A 22,067-nucleotide genomic window follows, 5' to 3' on the forward strand; every position below is an offset into this window, starting at 1 on the left:
CAAGTGTTCAAAGGAAAAACATGACACGGATGCACAGAAAAGAGATGAACGCAGATAGGAGGCTGGAGAAGAGATGGCCCTGAAAAGACGTAATCTAAGCAAAAGCATTCTGAAAAGCACTGGCCGATCAAACTAAAAATCTGAATGAGTGTATAAAATTTACAAATTTGTTAAAATACATTTCCCTCTTTAATCATAATATGCTTTTATCTTTACAAATGCCTAAAGAGAAAAGAGAACTAAAGAACACTTGAAATGATATTCCATGTTTTTAGAAAAAAAAAAACAGAATGATTGGTTTGTCTTTAAATACCTCTGGAAATGTATTAACGGTGCCCATAATTTTTATTTCAGATGTCCTCTTGCAATATGAAATCCTCTACTAATTATATTCAAATATTAAGTAGACGTAAAACACCAAAATGAAAAAGGAATTACCCCGCAGCTCAGTTAAAATGTCTATTTTTTGCTCAAGAATAGCTTCAAGTTGAGTAGCATATGAATCTACATCATAATCTACTTCTTCAGTCATCTCTAGGAGAGCCTTTTCATCTTCTAACCATCGAATAGATTCCTAAAAGGACAAAAATTCAACAATCCAATAAGCCTCTCTGTAAGACAAAGACCAATTAAAAACGTTGGCATATGTTAAATATCACCAAACATACTGAAGATGGAATTCTTTAAAACTAGAGAATTTAGTAAGTATAAAACATCTTTATTTACAGAATAAAATTAAGAAATATTTCCTTAAATTCAAACACAAACACAAATATGATAAGCCAAGCAAGAGAACTTCATTTTTCTTTTACTGTGCCCTGGGTAAGGGTGTGAATCAAACACGTAAGTATCAGTGAGCACATTAATTCTCAAAATTTTAGTAGCTATCCCTAAAATTGGGGGAAAATGGGTATAACAAAGCTATGAGCAATCAAATGAGGTCTATGGTAGCCTAGAACTTGTAAATCATCTAGCATTTACATCCCCATTTGTGGCCTCACAGTGGTTAAACACCAGCTCTTCAAAATTATTTTAACTATAAGGGACAGCCAATTTTAGAAGAGTCAAAGAAACCACTAAATAGTAGCTACTTACTATTCACACATGCTTTAAGGAAACCCTTCATTCTTAAGTGATTTTAGATAATGTGGAATTTAGGAGTTTCATTTCCTAGCAATGTAATGAATCATACTGATTATTAACAAGTTCAGATCATTCTGAATTAAAGAGTTTTGGGATATAAAAATGGGCACTTTCTAGCTTTCAATGCAATTTAATGGCTAATTATAACTGGACTGTGTATCGTAAGAATTAGCTAATCTAGGTATCTATTAGAAAACTATACATGTATCAGTTTAAATATATATACACACACACACCCACAATTTTTTTCTTTTTCCTTAGCTATCTACTTACTTTTTTAAAATAAAACCCTATTTTAAGAAATGGCAGATCACAGTATGGAGGAACAATAAATGGAATTGTAAAAAGAATACTGGACTGAAACTCAAAACATCCAGTTCTGCCAAAGAGCAAAGAACTTTTTAGATTTCACCATAAAATGGCAGAGTGGGAAACGATGGTCCTTTTTTTTGACAGACACCTTGCTCCAAAAGGACACAAATTTCTTAAATTACAAGTGTCCTTTCTTGATTTAATCTAAACATCTAGGCCTTTAAATAGATTCTCACAGTAAGAGTTTGACTAAAACTGTTAACAGTTTCAATGCATGTACATCCTATTGTCAACTTATAAAATTAATAGTTCACTTGTATTTTAAGCCTTTCATCCAGGTGCTCAAATGGTCTACAGCTGAGTCATGTTAATATCTCTTCAACATCAGAGAAAGAACACAGGTCAAAAGAAAGACTGAGCTATTGTTCACTTTTTTCTCAGAACATATTTATAGTTTCCATAATGATATCCAAACTTTATCTACGCTTCCTTGTAAGTATCACCCTCTAGGATATTTTCTTGTTAAAAAGGCAGTAGGGGGATCAAGAGGGAAATCATAAAGTAAACGTGCTTTTAACTGGCTGAACACAATGGGATGAATACGTCAGGAGTTGCTGTGACAGGCAAGGATTTAACACCCCTTACTCATCTGCCACTGACAGTAACCCTACCTCTCCTAAAGCAATCAAAGAAAGGTATTTCCTCAACTACTCTGATAACCCTTAGAAGTTTTTCTTACTGCTGTCAAATAAACTGACCTAACAAGAGAGAAAAGGATAGTGGAGGGGAGAAGTTCAACCCTTCTCTAAAAATGGACAACTAAAGAAAGCAAATAAAACAGAACAGTAGTAAATAAACCAGATTCTTTCACCATAGTGCAAAATAAACATTGTAACCATCAATCATTGTGTTCAAAATATCCCGTGTCATATATCCCCAAAATACACATAAATACAATAAGTAAATTTTTAGATTGGTGTGATATTCGAAGTATTATGAAAGTTTTTAGTTAATTTCCCTACAGAAACATTTTGATGTAAGGTCCTGTCTTAACTTTACCTGGAACACTGCCCTGTGATCTTCTACAACTTGTTCTTCCATTTCTACCATTTGTGAGACGGCTTCGTGGAAAGTAAACAACTGGGGGGAAACCTCTTCTTCCTTAAGATGAACAGTTTTAAAAATTAGGACTTTACATTTTAAATGTTACAAAAAAATAGTTTTTCTAGGTCACTTATAAAAATGCCATTTAAAAATTGAGGAGGTTTGAAAGATAAAGACTATGAAAATATAATATAAAAAGCAAAGCCACAATAAGATATCCCATATTTAAGCATATTAAGTAAGAGATAATTTTCATTTAGCACAGACTTTACTGCAGAATTACCCTAAAAAGGCAATCTCTTTTGGAATAGCGCAACTTTTCAAAAATATTTATTGAAAGCAATAAAGATGCTGAAATATTTCTTCAATATTGTTTAATTTTCACTAACAGTTTAAATCATATGTATGTCTTATACATCTTTCCACCAGAAAAGAGATTTCAAGATAATGTCTTTCATGACTGTGACTATCAAATTAGTGTTTTGGAAGGTCTCAACTCTTACTCAGTCTTAATTTCTGAGTTACACCATATAACGTGCTTCCAGTTTTTAGAGAAATCTTAACTGACAAATGACAACTTTACCTCATCAACAAAAAATCCACATACATGAATATAACATATTCCTATTGTGGTCCTACATCAAGTGAAAACTTCTCTAGCCTCGCCTTCTTTGTGAGCTTCTTTCCCAACCCCAATGTCTAATGATTTATTTCCTCAAAATGTGGCTTTAGGGAGAAGGTTTACTTAAAATCACTTTATAAACTGTAAGTAGAAAAAGCAATGTTTTTCAAACAAAATACACAATTCTAAACATACGTACACATTTTGGTTAAATATTATAAAGAGACATGTGACTCTTTCATCGTATGCTACCATCACTACAAGTTTATACATTCAAGTTAGCCAATGACCTTTTTATCTTCTCTTTGGGAAACAGGCATCTGTTTTCATTAAGACATTCAGGCATTATTCTTTCCCTCACTCCCTCTCTCTCTCCAATAAACACACTCAACCAACTTTACTCATTTTACCTGCCCACCTCCCTTTAAAGCCCAGAATGTCTTCTTTCCTTTGCTTTAAAATATTGTTCAAGTTCCTATCATTTCCCTGCAGTCTTAGAAGACTTTTCTGTTTGTGCAACTATTTCTGGAATTCTAATGCACTTTATTATCTTCTAGTTTGTGTACTTGTGTTGGTTTTATCTCTAAGGCAAGTCTTAGACACTATCCCATTTTAATTTACCTTGTTAAAACTTAACATGCACATGAACCAATACTTAACTAAAAACTAATTCTGAGCCACCTCAAGGTAGTTTCCCAGGGGTGGCAAAATTCAAAGTTTCCTAGGGGTGGCAAAACTCACACACTCTCAAATATGGAGGAGACTGCAAGAACTCATGATATTATGCTTAAAAACCTCTGGATCGGGGCACCTGGGTGGCTCAGTCGGTTAAGCGTCCGACTTCAGCTCAGGTCACGATCTCACGGTCTGTGAGTTCGAGCCCCGCGTCAGGCTCTGGGCTGATGGCTCAGAGCCTGGAGCCTGCTTCTGGTTCTGTGTCTCCCTCTCTCTCTGCCCCTCCCCCGTTCATGCTCTGTCTCTCTCTGTCTCAAAAATAAATAAATGTTAAAAAAAAAAAAAAAAAAAAAAAAAAACCTCTGGATCAGTTCTCGTCATCTAGCCAGCGTCTCCAAATTATTAAGTCCTACAAAGACCCAACCCAAGAGATGTAAGAATAAAACAGAAAAGGTCTGCTACAGAGGGGGCCCATCTTGTTCTGGCTTTCTACATCCGTAAAAGGCACCATATCTAAGTACAATACATGGTTTGTGTTAAGAATTCTAAAAGCAACTATACTTTTGCTTCAAAACTTTTGGAGATGGGGGATAGACTAAGGTCAGAATCTCATTTTCAGTTCTTTATTTTCTATGGTTCAAAGTTTAGAACTCTTACTTTTAAACCAGTTTCTCAATTTTGGCACCACTGACATTTGGGGTTCGAGGGAAGACTGTCTTATACCTTGTACGATGTTTAATAGCATCCCTGACCTCTACCCACTAGATGTGACAACTAAAAATGTCTCCACACATTTTTCCCTAGGGGGTCAAGTCACTCCTAGTTGAGGACCACTACATTAAGCCCTTCATTATTAACAGACAATAATTTGGAACAACATAACAAAAAGTAGTATGCCCATTTGTTGCTCTAGAATATTGTGGACTTGAGTTAAAAAGCATAAAAACGTTAACTTAAAGTTATATAATTTCCAAAGAGTATTTTATTATTGCGGCTAGCAATACATTTAGTGGACCTAAGATTTGGCTCTCACATAAGAAAGATGGAGATTTCAGTTGTGGCTTTAGCACTTACTATATGTATGATCTTAGTTGACTTCCTTCACCTTTTAGAAAATCAGTTAAAAAGCAGATAATTATGGTACCTATCACATCAAATTCTAAGGATTACATCAGATAATAAATAAAATGCTTACCAAATGTAAGTCATGTAGTAAGAAATTAGTAAATGCCACTTTTTATCATGAAAAAATATTACTATAAGATTCTGAGAAAAAAGGGTAGAAAACTATATAATTTTTAAAAATGAAGTTTTAAAAAATTATTTAAAACACAATTTTAAAATATTTAAATAATTAAAATTCTTTAAAAGTTAATTATGTAAACTTTCACATCTCACATAAAGGAATCCCCTCAATATGTTAAAGTAATTATGTGAAACTGTGTGTTGCGCTTTTTTGTTACTTTTTAATATACCTCGTAGTCCTTATAAAATGGGGGATATAATTTTTTGAGTAATCGGGAATCATATGTTAAATTATGAAATGTCACTAGACATTTCAAACATATAGAATACAACCATATTTAACAAATGTTATTAGCATTTTTCCATGTTTGACTTCTGATACAGCCCATGGTATCCTTCTAATATACATGCATGTGTCCGAGTTAATTTTGTTTTTAAGCTGTATGTATAATATACGGTATGCATAATTCTTAAATTTGCTTTTTTCCCTGTGTTAGTTTTAAAATCCCCGAACTTTAATATTGATATAAAATCTGAAAAAAATTATAGTTTATATCAGAGGTCAACAAACTTTGTTTTAAGCTTATTTATTTTGAGAGAGACAGAGAAAGTGTGAGAAGAGAGGCAGAGAGAGAGGGAGAGAGAGGATCCCAAGCAGGCTCCAAGCTGCCAGGGCAGAGCCCAATGCAGGGCTCAAACCCATGAAACCCATGACATGAGCAGAAATCGAGTCAGTCAAGAGTCAGTCAAGAGTCAGTAGCTTACTGACCAGCCACCCAGGCACCCCAGGAGTCTGCAAACTTTTTCCAGGGCCAGACAGTACCTATTTTGGGCCTTTGAGCGTTATAGTCTTTGTCACTGTTTTTGTACTAAGAAAGCAGCCAGTCAACTTGTAAATGAATAAGCACTGGCCACAATTAAGTAAAACTTTATTTGTAAAAAACAGATGGCTGGCCCAGAGGCTGTCAGTCTGCTGACCCCTGACTTAGACAGTAGTTTTCAATTATTAAGTTCTGCTACTGATGAAACGAACTAAAAACAGATAGTTATAACTATGTTGTCACTCACATTTTGCTCACAAAGAAGTTTTAGATCATCTCTCTGAGGGGAACTCCCTACACCCCACTGTGCCTCTAAGTCATCAATCTGATTGGGTGGATGGTGCATTATTGGACGGACATCACCAGCAGCAGTTGGATCCACAGTCAATTCTTTCACCCTATAAACACATAAGAAGTACCTAAAATTAACAAAGACACATGCAGAGGAACAAGAAAATGCCAACCTATTCAATAAAAAGAGAATTCAATTAAACATGTTAAGACTGATGATGTCAGCTTTCCAGATCAAGTTTACCTGAAATCTGCAGGAAGACCAAAGGGATGTTTGGCTATTTAACTTTCAGAATTTACTGCGGTAACTTTACAATTATTTCAAATATAGTTATTGTACGGAATAAATGATAATTAGCTAATAAAAAGAAACTTTTTGCAATTGAATTATATAAACAGAAAAATGTACTTTTAATAAATGGATTACTGCCAAAATCAGAGAATACACTTTGCATACTTTTTAGTTGTTATAATGCTCTATTAAAAGAGCTACATGTGAAATAATATTTCTTTTGTATCAAGATTGTAAGTTATAAACTTCTATCATTTAAAAAAACGTTTACCGATTACACTTCAATTTACACAGTGGGAGGGTACATGTTCTAAATCAAGAGGATCCTTGTTATTTCCTTGGAGACAAGGAAATTTATAAGAACATAGGAAATAAAGGTAAACTTCTCACTTTAAATGAGACAGTTTATCTCTCAACTGTAAATATGCAAAGATGACATCATCCTTAAAAATATGAGGGGAAATAGGAAGCCTGAATTCTACATCAATACTTTAAAGCAAATAAATTAATAAAGTACACAAAAATGAAGATCATGCAGTACAACCACCACCTGCCAAATGAAATGAAAATGAAAAATAAAATGGCTCAGAACAAAAGAAGTATAAATGAAATATTTATATGTAATGCAATTCAAAAGAAACTATTATAATAAATATCTTATGCATAGAAGGGAAGTAGACCTGGTAATCGAAGGAGAAAAGTCGTCATACTCATAAGAAGGAGAGAGATCGGGGCGACTGCCACTACCCTGTGAGAAGGGAATGTCTGATGGACTAATTCCAAACTCCTTTACTCTGCAGCACCAAAACAGCAACAAATTAAAAGAAAATGCTCTTATACAGACAGCAATGCACATTTCAAGTTTTCATTCAGTATTCAGTTTAATTCATTTAGAAAAAGAGATCAACATTGTTTTGACTTATTGCATCTAGAATAATGAAAAAATAATCAATTTTAAGGTTTTGAGTCTCTCTGTCCTATTGACTACTTAATCAAATTTCCTTGTGCAGTCAATACCACAAATATTATATCAGCATTAACGAGCCCTCAATACTCTTGCAGTCTTTTAAAACAGAACACAAGAGGATTAAGTCCTAATGGCATCCACTGTTTGTAATGAATTAACTTCTTTCTCATGCATTTAGAATGGTATTAGCTATAACCCATCCTTGGTACAAACTGAGAGAGCAGTCATTCAAATAATCTTTTGTGTTTGGTTCAGATGAAGAACCCTGGTTAAGAAAAAGCCTATTTAGAAGCACCTGGGTGGCTTAAGTAGTTGAGTGCCCCACTCAATTTCAGCTCAGGCCATGATCTCACAGTTTGTGAGATCAAGCCCAATGTCAGGCTCTGCACTGATGGTGTGGAGCCTGCTTGGGATTCTTTTTCCCTCTCCCTGCCCCTTCCCTGATCACATACACACTCTCCCTCTCTCTCTCTCTCTCAAATAAACTTAAAAAAACTTAAAAAAAAAAAAAAGGCTATTTAGCAATGGAATTTAAATTGCTTTTGTTAATGTCTCTAATGGTTATATTTAACCAAATTACAGCTTTTCTGACCCCATCTTTGTTATTCCCTATGTCCCCTTCAGGCCAATCCCATTTCATAACAGTAAGCAATATTTATTAAGTACTTCGTACATGTTAGATACTACGATTAGTAAATTTTAGTCACTTTATTATTTAATTCTTACAACAATCTTGCGATACTATTTTTGCCATTTCAGAGATGAGACACTGGTTCATAAATAAAGTATCTTACCCAAGGTTATTCAATGAGACTGTGGCATAAGTGAGGTTCAAACCTAGCTCTGAGTACAAACATTATGTTATTTAAAAATCCAATATACTAACCATCTGTTTTTTTCATTATTTCTTTTAGGTTTCATCTAAATCATGTCATAACATAACTGTCATAAACAGTCACACAGATCAAACTAATAATATCACGTAGATGAAACTAACTATTTCTTCTATTTACAATCTTCCTTTAACCTATTGGTAATGTCTGATGTCAAAGGTTCAATATGGGATTCTGCTGCCCTTCATCCTTTATGGTCACTTTGGAAAACTTATTTACAACAAAGACTGACTAAATTTCTAACTGTGACGTAACTCTTTTTGTTCCCAATTCCATTTAGGATTCTTTCATTTAGGATTCTTTCAGAATCTCTTAATTTAGATTACCCTAATGGCCTAATATTTTCCTCTACTCCAAGACCTCTTGCCCAACTCAAACAGGAAATATTCTATGCAGGAATCATATTCCTCAAATGAGCTATCAAGGGAGGTTGAAAGTCTTTATTCCTAGAGATTTAGAAAGAAAAGACAGAATTATTTGTCCCAGGTGGTTAGTCACGTTGCAGATAAATTACACTACAGGATAACAAATTAAAACATTTACTAGAACCTAAATGAACTAGAGACATGGCCAGATATAACATTTTCACCTTAGGGAGAGTCCTGTGCAGTTTGAAGTCTGAAGACATGGAGATTTTTGTTTGTTTTAATCCTACAACATGGTAATATTCTGCTATACTAAGCTGTTTCTCATCTCTCCCATGAACACTTTTGAAATAAGAAGCATTTAAAATTAATGATTAAAACCCTACATACTACAAGTGTTCATTATAAAAATCAATTAAAAGGACTATAAATGTTTGCAGTTCAGAGCCTATAATTTAAAGTTTTTAAGGGCTTACATTCAGGAATAATAATCCATTATATTTTTAAAAGAAGTTATTTTATCTTACTACCTTTTTATAAAATGTCAACAGGCTTATATTTTCCAACAGTTTTTACCATCATTTTGAAAAATCTCTTCAGTTGAAACAAGAGTTACAAGTTACAAGAACAAAGAACAAAAGAACAAGAAAAGAACAAAGAAAAAGAACAAAACAAGTTACAAAAGAACAAAGGGTATGATTCCATTTATGTAATGTTCAAATATAGATAGCTACCTATGTATATTTTCACGGATACAGTCACAGGCAGTTAAACAATTTTTAAAAAGAAAGAAAAACCAGAAAATTAGGCCACAGAAATCAAGACAATGTCTATCTTGGGGTAGAGGTTAATGGATTTGGACATGTTATTCAAGATTTGTAATCAGGAGGGAACATATGAGGAACTTTCTGGAGAGGTAGAGACATTCTATTTCAACCTGATGATAAGAATTTTCATTTTATAAATATTTATTAGATTATTCACTTATGTTTTTGGCCCTTTTCTGTGTACATACTTCCCATTTTTAAAAAAGATTAAAAACAAAATTTCCATAGCAATTAAAATAAAGAAACGGGACAAATACTTGTGGTTCAGCAAAATTCAAAGAATGTCCACAGTAGAAATGGAATACAAAAAGGAATCTGATCTCTAAAAATTAAAATCACAAATGCAATATGTGATAATAGAAATTTAAAACTATATAGTCATTTTTTCAAAACAAGAGCAATGGGAGGAATTTATGAAACAAATATAAATATGCCCATCATAATCCAAAGTTCCAAGGGCATTTCATGACTATAAAGAATAAATTGATTAAAGTCTATAATGCTTTCTGTCCTTTCATTTGTAATAATGCCATTGCCCATTAAAGTATGTAACACTAATTACATGAATAATAAAATGTAACTCATATAGAACATCAGAAAGAAATGTGCTATCATTACTTACTCAACCTCTAGATTCCACCATGTAAAACACTTAATATTGTCAGAAATACTTTTTAGCATACAGAAAAAACAATTTCAGAAACACAGACCAAACCGGTCCCCTCAGACTCACCTAATACGAAAAATTTGCGTGACTTAGATGTTGTAAAATAATATGAAATATAACTTGGTGAAACAGAAAAATGTAATCATGTTCTTGAAAGAAAGACTAATTCTACTAAAGATCCAAATCTCTTTCCAAATTACACATTTCCATTTACTTTCAGAACTTGACCAAAGGATTCTACATACCATCTTAATGTACATGCAAAAAATTTTTAAAAACCGAGAGAAAAATGTAATACAATTTATCCCATCAGATATTAAGTCAAACTAAATACTGCTCTACTCCCCTCAAATTTGAAACTGAATAACTATTTTTCATACCTATTTGCATATCTTAATGTATTAAGAGTATTTTCACAAGATGCCATTCCTGGAGAGATTGTGGCAATCTACGGGAGAAAAATGCAAAGGTAAAGAAAATGTTATAAATGATGAAGACAATAATATCAACATATAGCTCATTAAGATCTAATCTTAAAATAGTTATTAAACAAAGAAAACACTTATGATATCTAAACTCCAAAATAATTTGCTATATCACACCCATAATCAGATGATAATTATAAACCATATAAAATACAAACAACTCTCTGAAAGTACTAGAAAAATAATTTACATCAGGCAGAAAATGGAGGTCAACACCTAGAAAGGAATAGCACTGAGTGTTCCCATCCTCCCTCCCCACCTCCACACATCAGCTTTTCCACCCAAGGGCAAGCCCTGCTGCTCCCACACAGGGCAACTACAACTGCATTAGAAACTTGACATTTCACAGGTTAAATTAAAAGACAGAGTTTGGGGGGCGCCTGGGTGGCTGAGTCGGTTAAGTGGCCGACTTTGGCTCAGGTCATGATCTCGCGGTCCGTGAGTTCGAGCCCCACGTTGGGCTCTGTGCTGACAGCTCAGAGCCTGGAGCCTGTTTCAGATTCTGTGTCTCCCTCTCTCTGACCCTCCCCCGTTCATGCTCTGTCTCTCCCTGTCTCAAAAATAAATAAATGTTAAAAAAAAAAATTTTTTTTTTAATTAAAAAAAAAAAAAAAAAAAAAAAAAAAAAAAAAAAAAAAAAAAAGACAGAGTTTGGGGGCGCCTGGGTGGCTCAGTCGGTTAAGCGTCCGACTTCAGCCCGGGTCACGATCTCACAGCCGGTGAGTTCGAGCCCCGCGTCGGGCTCTGGGCTGATGGCTCAGAGCCTGGAGCCTGCTTCCGATTCTGTCTCCCTCTCTCTCTGCCCCTCCCCCGTTCATGCTCTGTCTCTCTGTGTCTCAAAAATAAACGTTAAAAAAAAAATTTTTTTTTAAAAAAAGACAGAGTTTGGAGGTAGAACTATAGCAGCTAGAAAGTGACTTTGTCCCAGAAGAGGGAGATAACCATGCAGGGAGGTAATCTTGATACCCAGAAATTCTTCATATAAACTGCCCCAAATCTCTGGCTGACCCGTGACGCAGGCATACACAAGGCTTACACTAAGCAACATAGCTAAGTCTAAAAGAACTAAACAGGTTTCTATTTCATTTGATGCCCCCAAGCAGGGGAGACAAGAATTTGAAGTTCAAGTAAGTTCACTTCTGGCTAAAACAACAAAAAACTCAATAATCTTTAGAAGATATGAATATCCAGAGTGTTCATTAAGGTATTTATTCATAGTGAAAATGATAGAACCCAAAATTACTAGACATACTAAGAAACAGAAAAGTGTGCCTCATACTCAAGGAAAATAAAAATCAATGAAGACCAACCTCAAGAAGACTCAGATGTTGGAATTAGTAGAATGCATTATAACTGCAATATAATCCTCTCTATCAGACTGGCAGGGACCACATCTTAAGTATCACTGTATCTCTCACAATAGAAGGATTTAAATGTTTGTTATTAATGTGCATTATAATCTTTCCACAGATAGTGTGAGTTATTCATTATTCAGAATTAAAACAAAACAAACAAAAATAAACTTACCATGCAGGTACGAGAATTTTCACCTATGAATGAATCTCTTAACACCTGAGTGAGTTTACTTGCTCTGAAAGGAGTATGAGGTTTATTTCTACCTAAGGCTCTGATGCACTCCTGCCAATTAAGAAAGCAAGTTTCACAGGTTAGGCTTCTTATAAAGAGTAATCTTAACTAATATATTTAAAAGATCTTTTACTATAACCCTAACATTTAACATCTGATCAGCTCTGGAAACCCTACTAACAGGTTTACAGCACAGCACAGTAAAGATGGTCCCATAAATCTTAATTCAAGAAAATAAAATTAAACAACAACAACAATAAAGTACTTATCATTCCAAAAGATTCTTCTGGAGACTATGACTACTATTTAGAAGTAATAGACAATAGGATAAAAAGCTAAACTTTGAAAGTGGCACTACAAAAGAAAAAACATAATGTTTTTGTAGTCTTTTCAATCCTTCCTTTTGTAGTCAAGGAACGGATGTAACACTCCCCCTCTCTCTCACTGAAAGTCATTCCACATTTTCCTGACATTATTTCTTAGCTGAGTTTTGTGGTTCCTTGCCTTCTTCTAAGACAGTATGACTGACTAAAGCCCTATGGAACCTCCCTAAGTAGGCTCAAAATTGGTCCTCTATTCACTCTAAAAAAAAAAAAAAAAAGAGTATGTGTAAAGAAAATTTCTGAGCACAATATAAATCTAGAACTGTAAACATAAGTAAATTTTGATAACTTCTCTTATTTATTAGATGTTACAAGTGCTGTCATTTTGTAGATACTCAAAATTAAAGTCAAAAGCAAGACTTTTCACAATTAAATGCATTTTATTTACCTTGAGTGCTAAAAGGCTTTTATTAATTTCAGCACCTTCAAGCCTGGTTTGCCTGTCTGCACTGGAAGTATCAGCTCCTCGTTCATTTCCAGCCAAGTCAATGAGAGAAAATTTGCCATGTAGTTTTCCTTTCCTTCTAAGAATGATCTGAAACACTGCATGGCTCCGAGATGAATGTGCATTTGCAGATGTTTGACCGGATGTCCTACAATGTGATTAAGGATATTTTACATACAAAAACCCTTTTAGTTCATGCTTCAAACCAGAGTATTTTCACTAAAAAGCAAGAAAAAACTATCCAGTTCTCATCATTTAAATACAAATGAAGACAATCTGAGTTACAACACTTCGATACAACTGGATTCATACAATTTAATCTGGCACACTTCTAGTATACTTGTAGTATGATTATCAACATAGTAGATGTCACTCAGAGTTACAAGTAACAGTAAAAGTTTTTATGAACAAATTTTTACTGCCAAGAGGCACTGAATAACACCTTTGCTTTGTTTAGAAACCCCAAGTATCTAAAACTAATTAAGAAATTAAGTTGTCCTTAATTAAAATGAGTTACCTGCAACTATTGCCTATGTCAATAAGTTTCAGTACGTCTTCAACACACTTGACTTCCCGTTCCTGTAATCCCACCACTTGAACCTGCTGTTTTCCATCTTCCAGCACTCTTAATTTTGTTTTCCTGTTTAGCAAGTCAAACACCTATTTCAAAAAAATCCAAATCAGAAAACTAGCCTCGAAGAAAAAAAGAATCAGTGTCCAAAAAATCAGAGTCCAAAAAATTTCAGAAAATTACAGTAATTAGAATAATTCTCAATACTGAAAAGTTGAGCATTTCAAAGGGAATTTTTAAAAACCTCAAAAAATGTTAACATAATATTCTAACATATATAAAAATGTGGTGGCAAGGGTTGCACAACATGAATGTACTTAAGGCCACTGAACCTGTACACAAAAAAATGGTTAAAATGCTAAATCTTATGTTATGCATGTTAAACCACAATTTAACACTCCTCCCCCTCCCCCTCCAAATCAGAGTCTTAAGTTTCCACTTACCTTTCCACTGTAAATTTCAAAAAAGGTTGCATATACTTGAAGTTCTAATTTCTTATAGTTTGGCTTCTTTAACATTAAAAAGACATCTCGAGCTATCAAGAATTTCACATGGAGAAAATTGTTAAAATGTTACAAATACTATCTTTGAAAAGCAATTCAAATTTTCTGTACTTAGAGAAAATCAGTTAATCTTTACCTAGAATGACAAGATCAATAATAACAATAAAGACTAAAGTGAACATTATTTTACAAAAAAATAGTAATAGTTTTTTGACATTTAGGGTCTAGATGCCATTCTCTTTCATGTTCAGTAAAAGAATGCTACTATTATCTTTATAAATAACATAAAATTATAGGTGGTCATAGTAAGATTATTTCCATAACCACACCAAACAGAAGCTTTTCACAAATCAACTATCTAACAACAAATACTAAGCTCTAACAACATGCCAGATTAAAATGACACAAATATCAAGATTTCTGTCCAAAACACTTAATCTCACAATTCTTTTCAAGCAGTCTGACAACCTAAAACTGACATAATATACGGTAAGTTTAGCTTTATGGTTATCCTTCAAGTCCTGAACAATATTTCCATGTTTTATTTCAAAGCCATTTGAATAATATTCAAGAATATTACAAATGATATGCAAAAAAAGAGTTACCTGCTAACGCATAAATTCCTTTAGAACAATCTTGGTTCTTTCCTGAAAAGTCACCTCCCATAGTCTACATGTTAAAAAGGAAATAAAAAATAGTAGACATTTTCCAGAAATAAATCTTAAAAAAAAAATAGGTCTTAGAATTAAGCTATAAGGAAAATAAACAAGCTTCATACCAGGATGGAACTATAATGAATTACTTACATGAGTTTTTCCACTTCCAGTCTGCCCATAAGCAAAGCATGTAGCCATTCCCCTTTCGAATATAGTTTCAACTAGTGGTCTAGCTGTAAACCTTAGAAATAAAATATACTAGTCAGAATGTGCTGTCAATATTTAAATTAAATAAATAAAATATCAAGTCTTATTAATAAACAAAATCATTTTAACAAATCAATGTGCTCAAATGTCAGACTACAACTAAGCCCACTGATACGTTAAAAATTTTAAATAATTCCTCTTAATATTGCTGAAAGCTCTTTAAAGCATAATTTCAAGCAATTCCATAATAAACAATGGTCACAATAATGGATAGAAAAAAAAATGACAGTAGCTAAGCTTGGATATATATATATATATATATATATATATATATATATATGACAATATGAAAGTTTTAAAAAATAAACAAAATATCAAAATATTAGTCAGACAAGTAACATTTATACAAAGAAAAGCAAAAACATTTTAAAAGAAACCAAATCAAGAGAGTGATAATCTCAACAGAGAAAAACTAAAAGGGAAAAAAAACCTACAAAACTATCTTAAGACCATCTACCCAAGCAGAAAGTGACAGGATTTCCTTGAATATGGCTAAGTAAATATAAATTATATTTGTAAGACACTGAGTTTGGAGTTGATAGTCTTAGTTCGGGAAAAGTATGCCAAAATTATTATGGTTTGAGTTATTTTTCAAATATATTATTGTAATCATTGTTTAGGTTTCAAAATAATGTATGTGGAACACTTTACACAGTTGCTCAATTATTTTTAAGACAAAACTGAAAAAGGTATAGAATAAAAGGGAGTAAGATAAAAAGGGCAAACCAAAGTAGAAAATGGGTCTGCAGAGTGATTAGACAAAAAAAAGGCCTAACTTGCACTCCCTCAAAGTTAAAGAAAGGGGATAGCATCAATATTGGTAAATTTAAGAAGCACAAATATAAGGTAAAAAGGAATGGTTACTAAATCTAGAATATTCAGAGAAAAATATCTTACAATTACAAAGTCAAACAGACATTTTATGAAACAGGAGTGGAAGTAGAGAAAGAAGTGAGGGGTGAGGAGAGGACTATTCTCAGAAAGGTAAAAAATAGATAATTTATACTTATAGCTCCCTTATAAAACAAATTTTTCATAATACTATTTAGCGTTCACAGGTTCTTTAATTTCCTCCTCTTTGCAACTGAACTTCTAGTTTACTGGCTTAGGACCAATAAAGTTGGTTTCAATAATATTTCATTTATAAGTCTTCAATTCTTAGGACTCTTAATTCTTAAATTTTGTTTTCCAGCCCTATTTATAAAATGAAAGAACAATGAAAAAGCATTCAAGGGGCGCCTGGGTTGCCCAGTCGGTTAAGCGTCTGACTCCTGGTTTGGGCTCAGTTCATGAATCTCAAGGTTCATGGGTCTCAGGCTCTGTGCAGCAGGGAGCCTCTTTAGGATATTCTCTCTCCCACTCTCTCTCTCTCTCTGCCCCTCCTCTGCTCATGCTCTCTCGCTCTCAAAATAAATAAATAAACTAAAAAACATTCAAGTAACTGCCAAGACAGCTCTATATACACTGAAAGAACACTGCTCTTAAAAGTGACCTGTTACCATTAGAAGGCAGTGTTTACAAACCATATATGAAAATCTAAATTTGGCCTAATAATTTGGGATATCAATGTATAATACTTCCAAGTTTGAGTTGTAAGTTGAATATGTGAACGTGTGTGTGTGTGTGTGTATGTGTGTGTGTGTGTGTGTGGAGGGAAATGTATCTAGCCAATAATAAAAACCATGATTTCAGGTGAGCATTACAAAGAACAAGTATTAATATATTCATCATTGTTTTTCTTTAAAGTTTATTCATTTTGAGAGAGAGAGTGCGCATATGCGAGCACACACACGGGGGAGGGGTACAGAGAGGGAGACAGCGCTGACAGCAGAGCCTGATGTAGGGCTTGAACTCACGAACCGTGAGATTTTTTTTTGTAATGTTTATTTATTTTTGAGAGAGAGAGAGACAGAGGGCAAGCGAGGGAGGGAAAGAGAGAGAGGGAGACAGAGAATCCAAAGCAGGCTCCATGCTCTGAGCCAGCAGAGAGCCCAACACAGGGCTTGAACTCACAAACCATGAGATCATGACCTGAGCCGAAGTCGGACGCTTAACCAAATGAGCCACCAAGACACCCCTGGAACCATGAGATCTTGACCTGAGCCAAAAGCAAGTCAGAGCCTTAACCAGCTAAGTCACCCAGGTGCCCTTCATTATTATTTTTATTATGTAACCTTGTTTAAGCTCAGAATAAAAAAAAAGCATACTATATTTTTTGAGAGATATGCCAAGATCAATTAAGTTTCAGGGTGGTGATAGATACACAGTGTAAGAACAAAACTGTTATTTAAAACAAATTTACCTACCTGTAAACCATTTCATTAGGAGCTGAGTCATCAAAGGCATAGTCAAAACGAAATGTTTGGTTTTCTAGGTACCTTGTTAAATCTACTTTTTGTTTTGGTTCATGTACCATCACAACATCTTTACTAGGGATTGTGATTACATCAAGATCTTTCATTTGAGTTTCTAAAAGAATAAATGAAAATGAATGCCCAGTAATTTTCACAGCATTAGGATGTACAAATGTAAGCAAAAAGAAATGTAATTGAAGTATTAAGTTCTATAAATACAAAAATTTCAGAAATATGCCATTCAACATATTCATATTTCAACAACCAAGTAAAAATAATGTAAATTTCTGTGAAGCCAAAACCAAAAATGGCAATGATTCATAGAGCAGTAACAAATCAAGAGATCTAACCATAGAAATCTGCGTAATGATTATGTACAAATAAAATGACTTATATTAAACTCTTCTGAACCAATTTAATTTCTGCTATCATCAAAACAAATTACAAATTAGGCAAAATCAACCTCTTATTAAGAGTTCAAAAAGCATCATACCTTTTTTATTGAGTGGTCGTTTTCTTACACAAACACATATTCTATGTTCATCAATCTAGAAATAAAATATTTTGTTTCAATGTTTATCAGTGTTATAAAACACTAAAAAAGTCAGTTATGCACTATTTCCTACAGAGGCTCTAGAAATTGATGTATAGCATAAATAGGATAAATAAGTTTAAAACACAAAATGGCAAGTACAAATTTTAATAGTTAAGAGACAATGATCTCTAAAATTCTGAGCATAATGGAAAGTTGCTTATTTTTTTATTTGGTAAACAGTAAACAACCTTGTAGAGGACACTTTGTAGCATTAGGCTCACGTTAAGAAGCTGCCTTACTCACTACAAGATATGCTACATATAACAAAGGCATAATTTCCCACCAAGTGATGTATTTTCGTGTTGATTAAAAGGAAAGTTGTTGACAAAAATAACTAACTATAGACACAATTCTCAGAATATTAGTGAGCAAAATAACTTCAACAATTTTATAATAGGTCGATTCTTACACATATTTTTCATAAAATTTATGCTCCCAGTACTTGCCTGTTAATAATAATTAAATCCGTAACACGGGGATTAGCAAAGTATGGCCTGCAGGCCTAATCCAGGCCACTACCGGCTTTTGTAAAATTTTAATGAGACAGTTATATGTTTAGGTATTGTCTATGGCTCCTTTTGTACTACAAAGGTAAAATTGAGTAGTTGTGACAAAGACCATTTGGTTCACAAAGCCAAATTCTTTACTATCAGGGTCTTTGAAGGAAAAGTTTGCCAATCCCTGCCCCAAAGTAGGAGTTTCAGATGTAGTAGGTTAAAGGGGTAGCAAGGACTAAAATATATGGGACAAAAGTATTATGAATAACAACTCTATGAAATCCTAAACAATACATCAGCCTGACAAAAATGTATTTTACGTACCCAAGGTATTCTGTACAGGCCAGGTCAGATGGATTATCTCCTAAGTATTAATGACTCACAAACTATTCCCTGTCCAAAAAATTCTCATTCTTCAACAGGAAAGTAGTTGAGTAGTAAGAAAATGAGAATTTATTTCAAGTGCTAGGTTTCTGGACTGGTACAGTTCTAAACAACCATATTTACTGTTAAAAGCCAGACTAACATTTATTTAAAAATAACAAATTAACTAATAGCAAATTGGTAGGACAGCGGGATCTATAGCCCAAGAGGAAATAAGCTTGGAACCGGGATAGAAGTTTAAGTGACAGTCAAAAAGGAGAATGGGTCTTCTGGCATCATTCCTTTAACTGTTGTTCTGCCCTACCAAAGATAGAGAGGATTTGCTCTGAAAAGGACATCTCTATGGGAAGCCTGTCTGATAAATCAAATTATGAGAGATAAGCACAAATGTGGATGATTTCTTGATTTTCTCCTTAAAATATGGGGAATATGCACCCATAAAGAGAGAAAAAAACTACATAGCTAAATCCAATATTAATTAAGTGGTTATCAAATTTTTTTTTCTTTTACAGCATAAAAAATTCCATAGCAATAGTTTATAACGAATCTTACAGGATCTGCTGTTGTTAATGGTCTATAATCCAAACTTCCTCTAAAATCTCTGATCATACACATAATTTCATAATTTGGGTTTGTAGCATCAACATCCTGTAAGACAAGAGAATTCATCATTTATTATAATTACATTAATTATATTGTTGCATTTATATTAAATACAGTTTGCAAATTAAAATTAAATTAGCAGATTGTGTCATTTGTTATAGCCAAGCTGAAACTCAAACTAGCATGATATAAATTAGTTTCAGAGTTTAGGATTAATAACATGCCCAAGAATCACCTTCTTATTACATACACAATTCTGATAGTCTAATGCATTGTGTTAACTCTAAACCAAACACTCCACATTAAAGCCACTGTGAACTCTTTCAAAATCATGTTACATATAACTTAATCATCCCAGAAAATTAAACAAAAGAGAAATAGTGCTCATCTTAAACATCAATAAAGAAGTCTAAAAAACTCTAAATTTCTAAAAAACTGAAATTCTAGAAAAATTCATTTAATCAGCTTTTTCTTCCCAATACTGAATCCAGTGTTTCAATAAAGTAGAAATACGGATTCATTTATGCTCATTTTCTGTTTTTGTTGACTCTCAACAAAAAAAAAAAAGAAAGAAAGAAACCCTAAAGGTGGTAAAAACCACCTCAGAACTTAAAGGAATCAAAACACAAAATTTTTTCAACTTTTAAAATTTAAATTACTGAATGTGTTGACTGCAGTCAATAAGTTACTAAACATTCTAAAAAGTCAGATTTTTATCATGCACCAGGTACAGATTTGCTTTGAATATAAATTTCAAAACTGTTAATTAAAATTACTTTCAATTAACTTTCTTTTAGGAAATGGTAACAACTATGTCAACTGAAAAACTGAATGTAAAGTGAAAATTAAGAAATCACAATGTGAAAATATTATGAGGTTCCCACAGGAAACACTAGGTGGCATCTGTGCTAAGTGTCAGTAGGTCCATCTGTATTGTGTTTTATTTATTTCAAAACCAAATGATCATTCTCAGATTACTTTAAGTTAGAACCTGATTTATTAAAAATGCTGAATTTTATATTGGTTTTATAATCCCACAACACAACATCTTTATAATTTAAGGGCATTTGAACATACCCCTGAATAAAGAAACAATCCTGATGCTCGTTTTTTTGTTTTTGTTTTTTTTTAATATTTTAATGTTTCTTTATTTTGGAGAGAGAGAGAGAGAGAGAGAGACAGAAAAGACAGAGCGTAAGCAGGGGAGGGGGAGAGAGAGAAGGAGACACAGAATCGGAAGCAGGCTCCAGGCTCCGAGTTGTCAGCACAGAGCCTGAAGCAGGGCTTGAACTCATGGACCGTGAGATCATGACCTGAGGGGGAAGTCAGATTCTTAACCAACTGAGCTACCCAGGCGCACCAATCCTGATATTTTATTAGAGGAAACAAGTTCTAAGAATACAATTATAATATTAGCACAATAAAAGAGTTATGGGTATAGTAACGGAATTTGCAGCAGATGAACACCTGCAGAGAGATGAAAGACCAGTCTTCTATGTAATTTTTCCATTGTTAGTAAACAGTTTTGTTACCATCCAAAGGGAATGTGAGAGACACAAGAGATAGGCTTTTAATATCTAGTATAAATCAAAATACAAGGAATTTCCGCTTTCCTTGTGATATGCTGAATTCATCAACCATGGAAAAATACTAAAATTTTGTAGTAAAATTGTCTACTTTATAATCATCTACTTTAATTAGATATTCTTCTGCATGTATTTTTAGATCATTTTAGAAAACCAAAATATATTATTCTTGAAAGGTATAATGGCTGCATTTGAATTCAGTAACACAATGAATTATTATTCAAAATGGGACAAAACATGAAAAGTACATGTAGCAAAAATGCTGTAACATATTTTCATAAGAATTTATATTATTTCTCATCAGTTTAACAATCAATTAATATACTGAAAACTTTAAATGAACGCCTCCACTACTTTTTCACAAGCATCTCACGTTCACTAACACAGTCTAAATCTTCAGTTCATGCATAAACAAAATACGATTCTGTTACAAACCTGGGCTCTTTTTTCTCTAAGTTCTTGCTGCTGTAGTCTCCTTTTTTCTCGTTTTTCTTGTAATTTTTCTACTTCTTTCACACAATTAGATTTTCTACGTGCTGAAAGAAAAAAGATGAGCTGTAGAAGCAGAGCTTTCTTTTTATAGTACTGAACTTACATGCAAAAATTTTACATATAATCAATCTCACCACATAACACCAAAAAAAAGGTACACACTGACAAAGCATGCCTATAACAACTACGTGAACTTTATTATGAGCTGCTTTAATGAAACCAGGAACAGGACAATATACAAATGGTCAAGAAAAATGACTTTAACATATTGATACATGTCATCTCTTGGTTTACAATCACAGATGTTTGAATTGAAAAGATCGAGGAGCATAAGAATTTCTTCCATAACATCTGTTGAATTATCATCTGACCAGAATTTTAAATTCAAAGCAACTGAGATATTGGTATAATTTTACATTTAGAAATTCTCCAAAA

The 22,067-nt window shown here is 33.3% G+C and overlaps 1 protein-coding gene across 4 annotated transcripts in view; it reads right to left on the reverse strand.

Annotated features, from left to right (window-relative positions):
- The window catches only part of KIF2A (kinesin family member 2A), a 67,823-nt gene that overhangs the window by 7,186 nt on the left and 38,570 nt on the right, over nucleotides 1–22,067 (reverse strand). For 2 of the 4 annotated variants that reach the window (XM_060635696.3, XM_060635695.3), the window contains exons 6-20: nucleotides 21,576–21,676; nucleotides 19,504–19,599; nucleotides 17,969–18,023; nucleotides 17,428–17,590; nucleotides 15,005–15,095; nucleotides 14,804–14,867; nucleotides 14,139–14,230; nucleotides 13,642–13,784; nucleotides 13,068–13,272; nucleotides 12,237–12,347; nucleotides 10,605–10,672; nucleotides 7,186–7,299; nucleotides 6,170–6,320; nucleotides 2,515–2,616; nucleotides 439–574 (exon numbers count right to left, since the gene is read on the reverse strand). In XM_060635696.3, coding sequence (XP_060491679.1) covers nucleotides 439–574; nucleotides 2,515–2,616; nucleotides 6,170–6,320; nucleotides 7,186–7,299; nucleotides 10,605–10,672; nucleotides 12,237–12,347; nucleotides 13,068–13,272; nucleotides 13,642–13,784; nucleotides 14,139–14,230; nucleotides 14,804–14,867; nucleotides 15,005–15,095; nucleotides 17,428–17,590; nucleotides 17,969–18,023; nucleotides 19,504–19,599; nucleotides 21,576–21,676 — 1,692 coding nt within the window. The remainder of the gene's footprint in view (nucleotides 1–438; nucleotides 575–2,514; nucleotides 2,617–6,169; nucleotides 6,321–7,185; nucleotides 7,300–10,604; nucleotides 10,673–12,236; nucleotides 12,348–13,067; nucleotides 13,273–13,641; nucleotides 13,785–14,138; nucleotides 14,231–14,803; nucleotides 14,868–15,004; nucleotides 15,096–17,427; nucleotides 17,591–17,968; nucleotides 18,024–19,503; nucleotides 19,600–21,575; nucleotides 21,677–22,067) is intronic. The other 2 variants (XM_060635698.3, XM_060635697.3) reach the window with 1 other exon arrangement.

This window comes from Panthera onca, chromosome A1 (genome assembly GCF_046562875.1).
Source record: "Panthera onca isolate mPanOnc1 chromosome A1, mPanOnc1 haplotype 2, whole genome shotgun sequence".
Classification (NCBI taxonomy): domain Eukaryota; kingdom Metazoa; phylum Chordata; class Mammalia; order Carnivora; family Felidae; genus Panthera; species Panthera onca.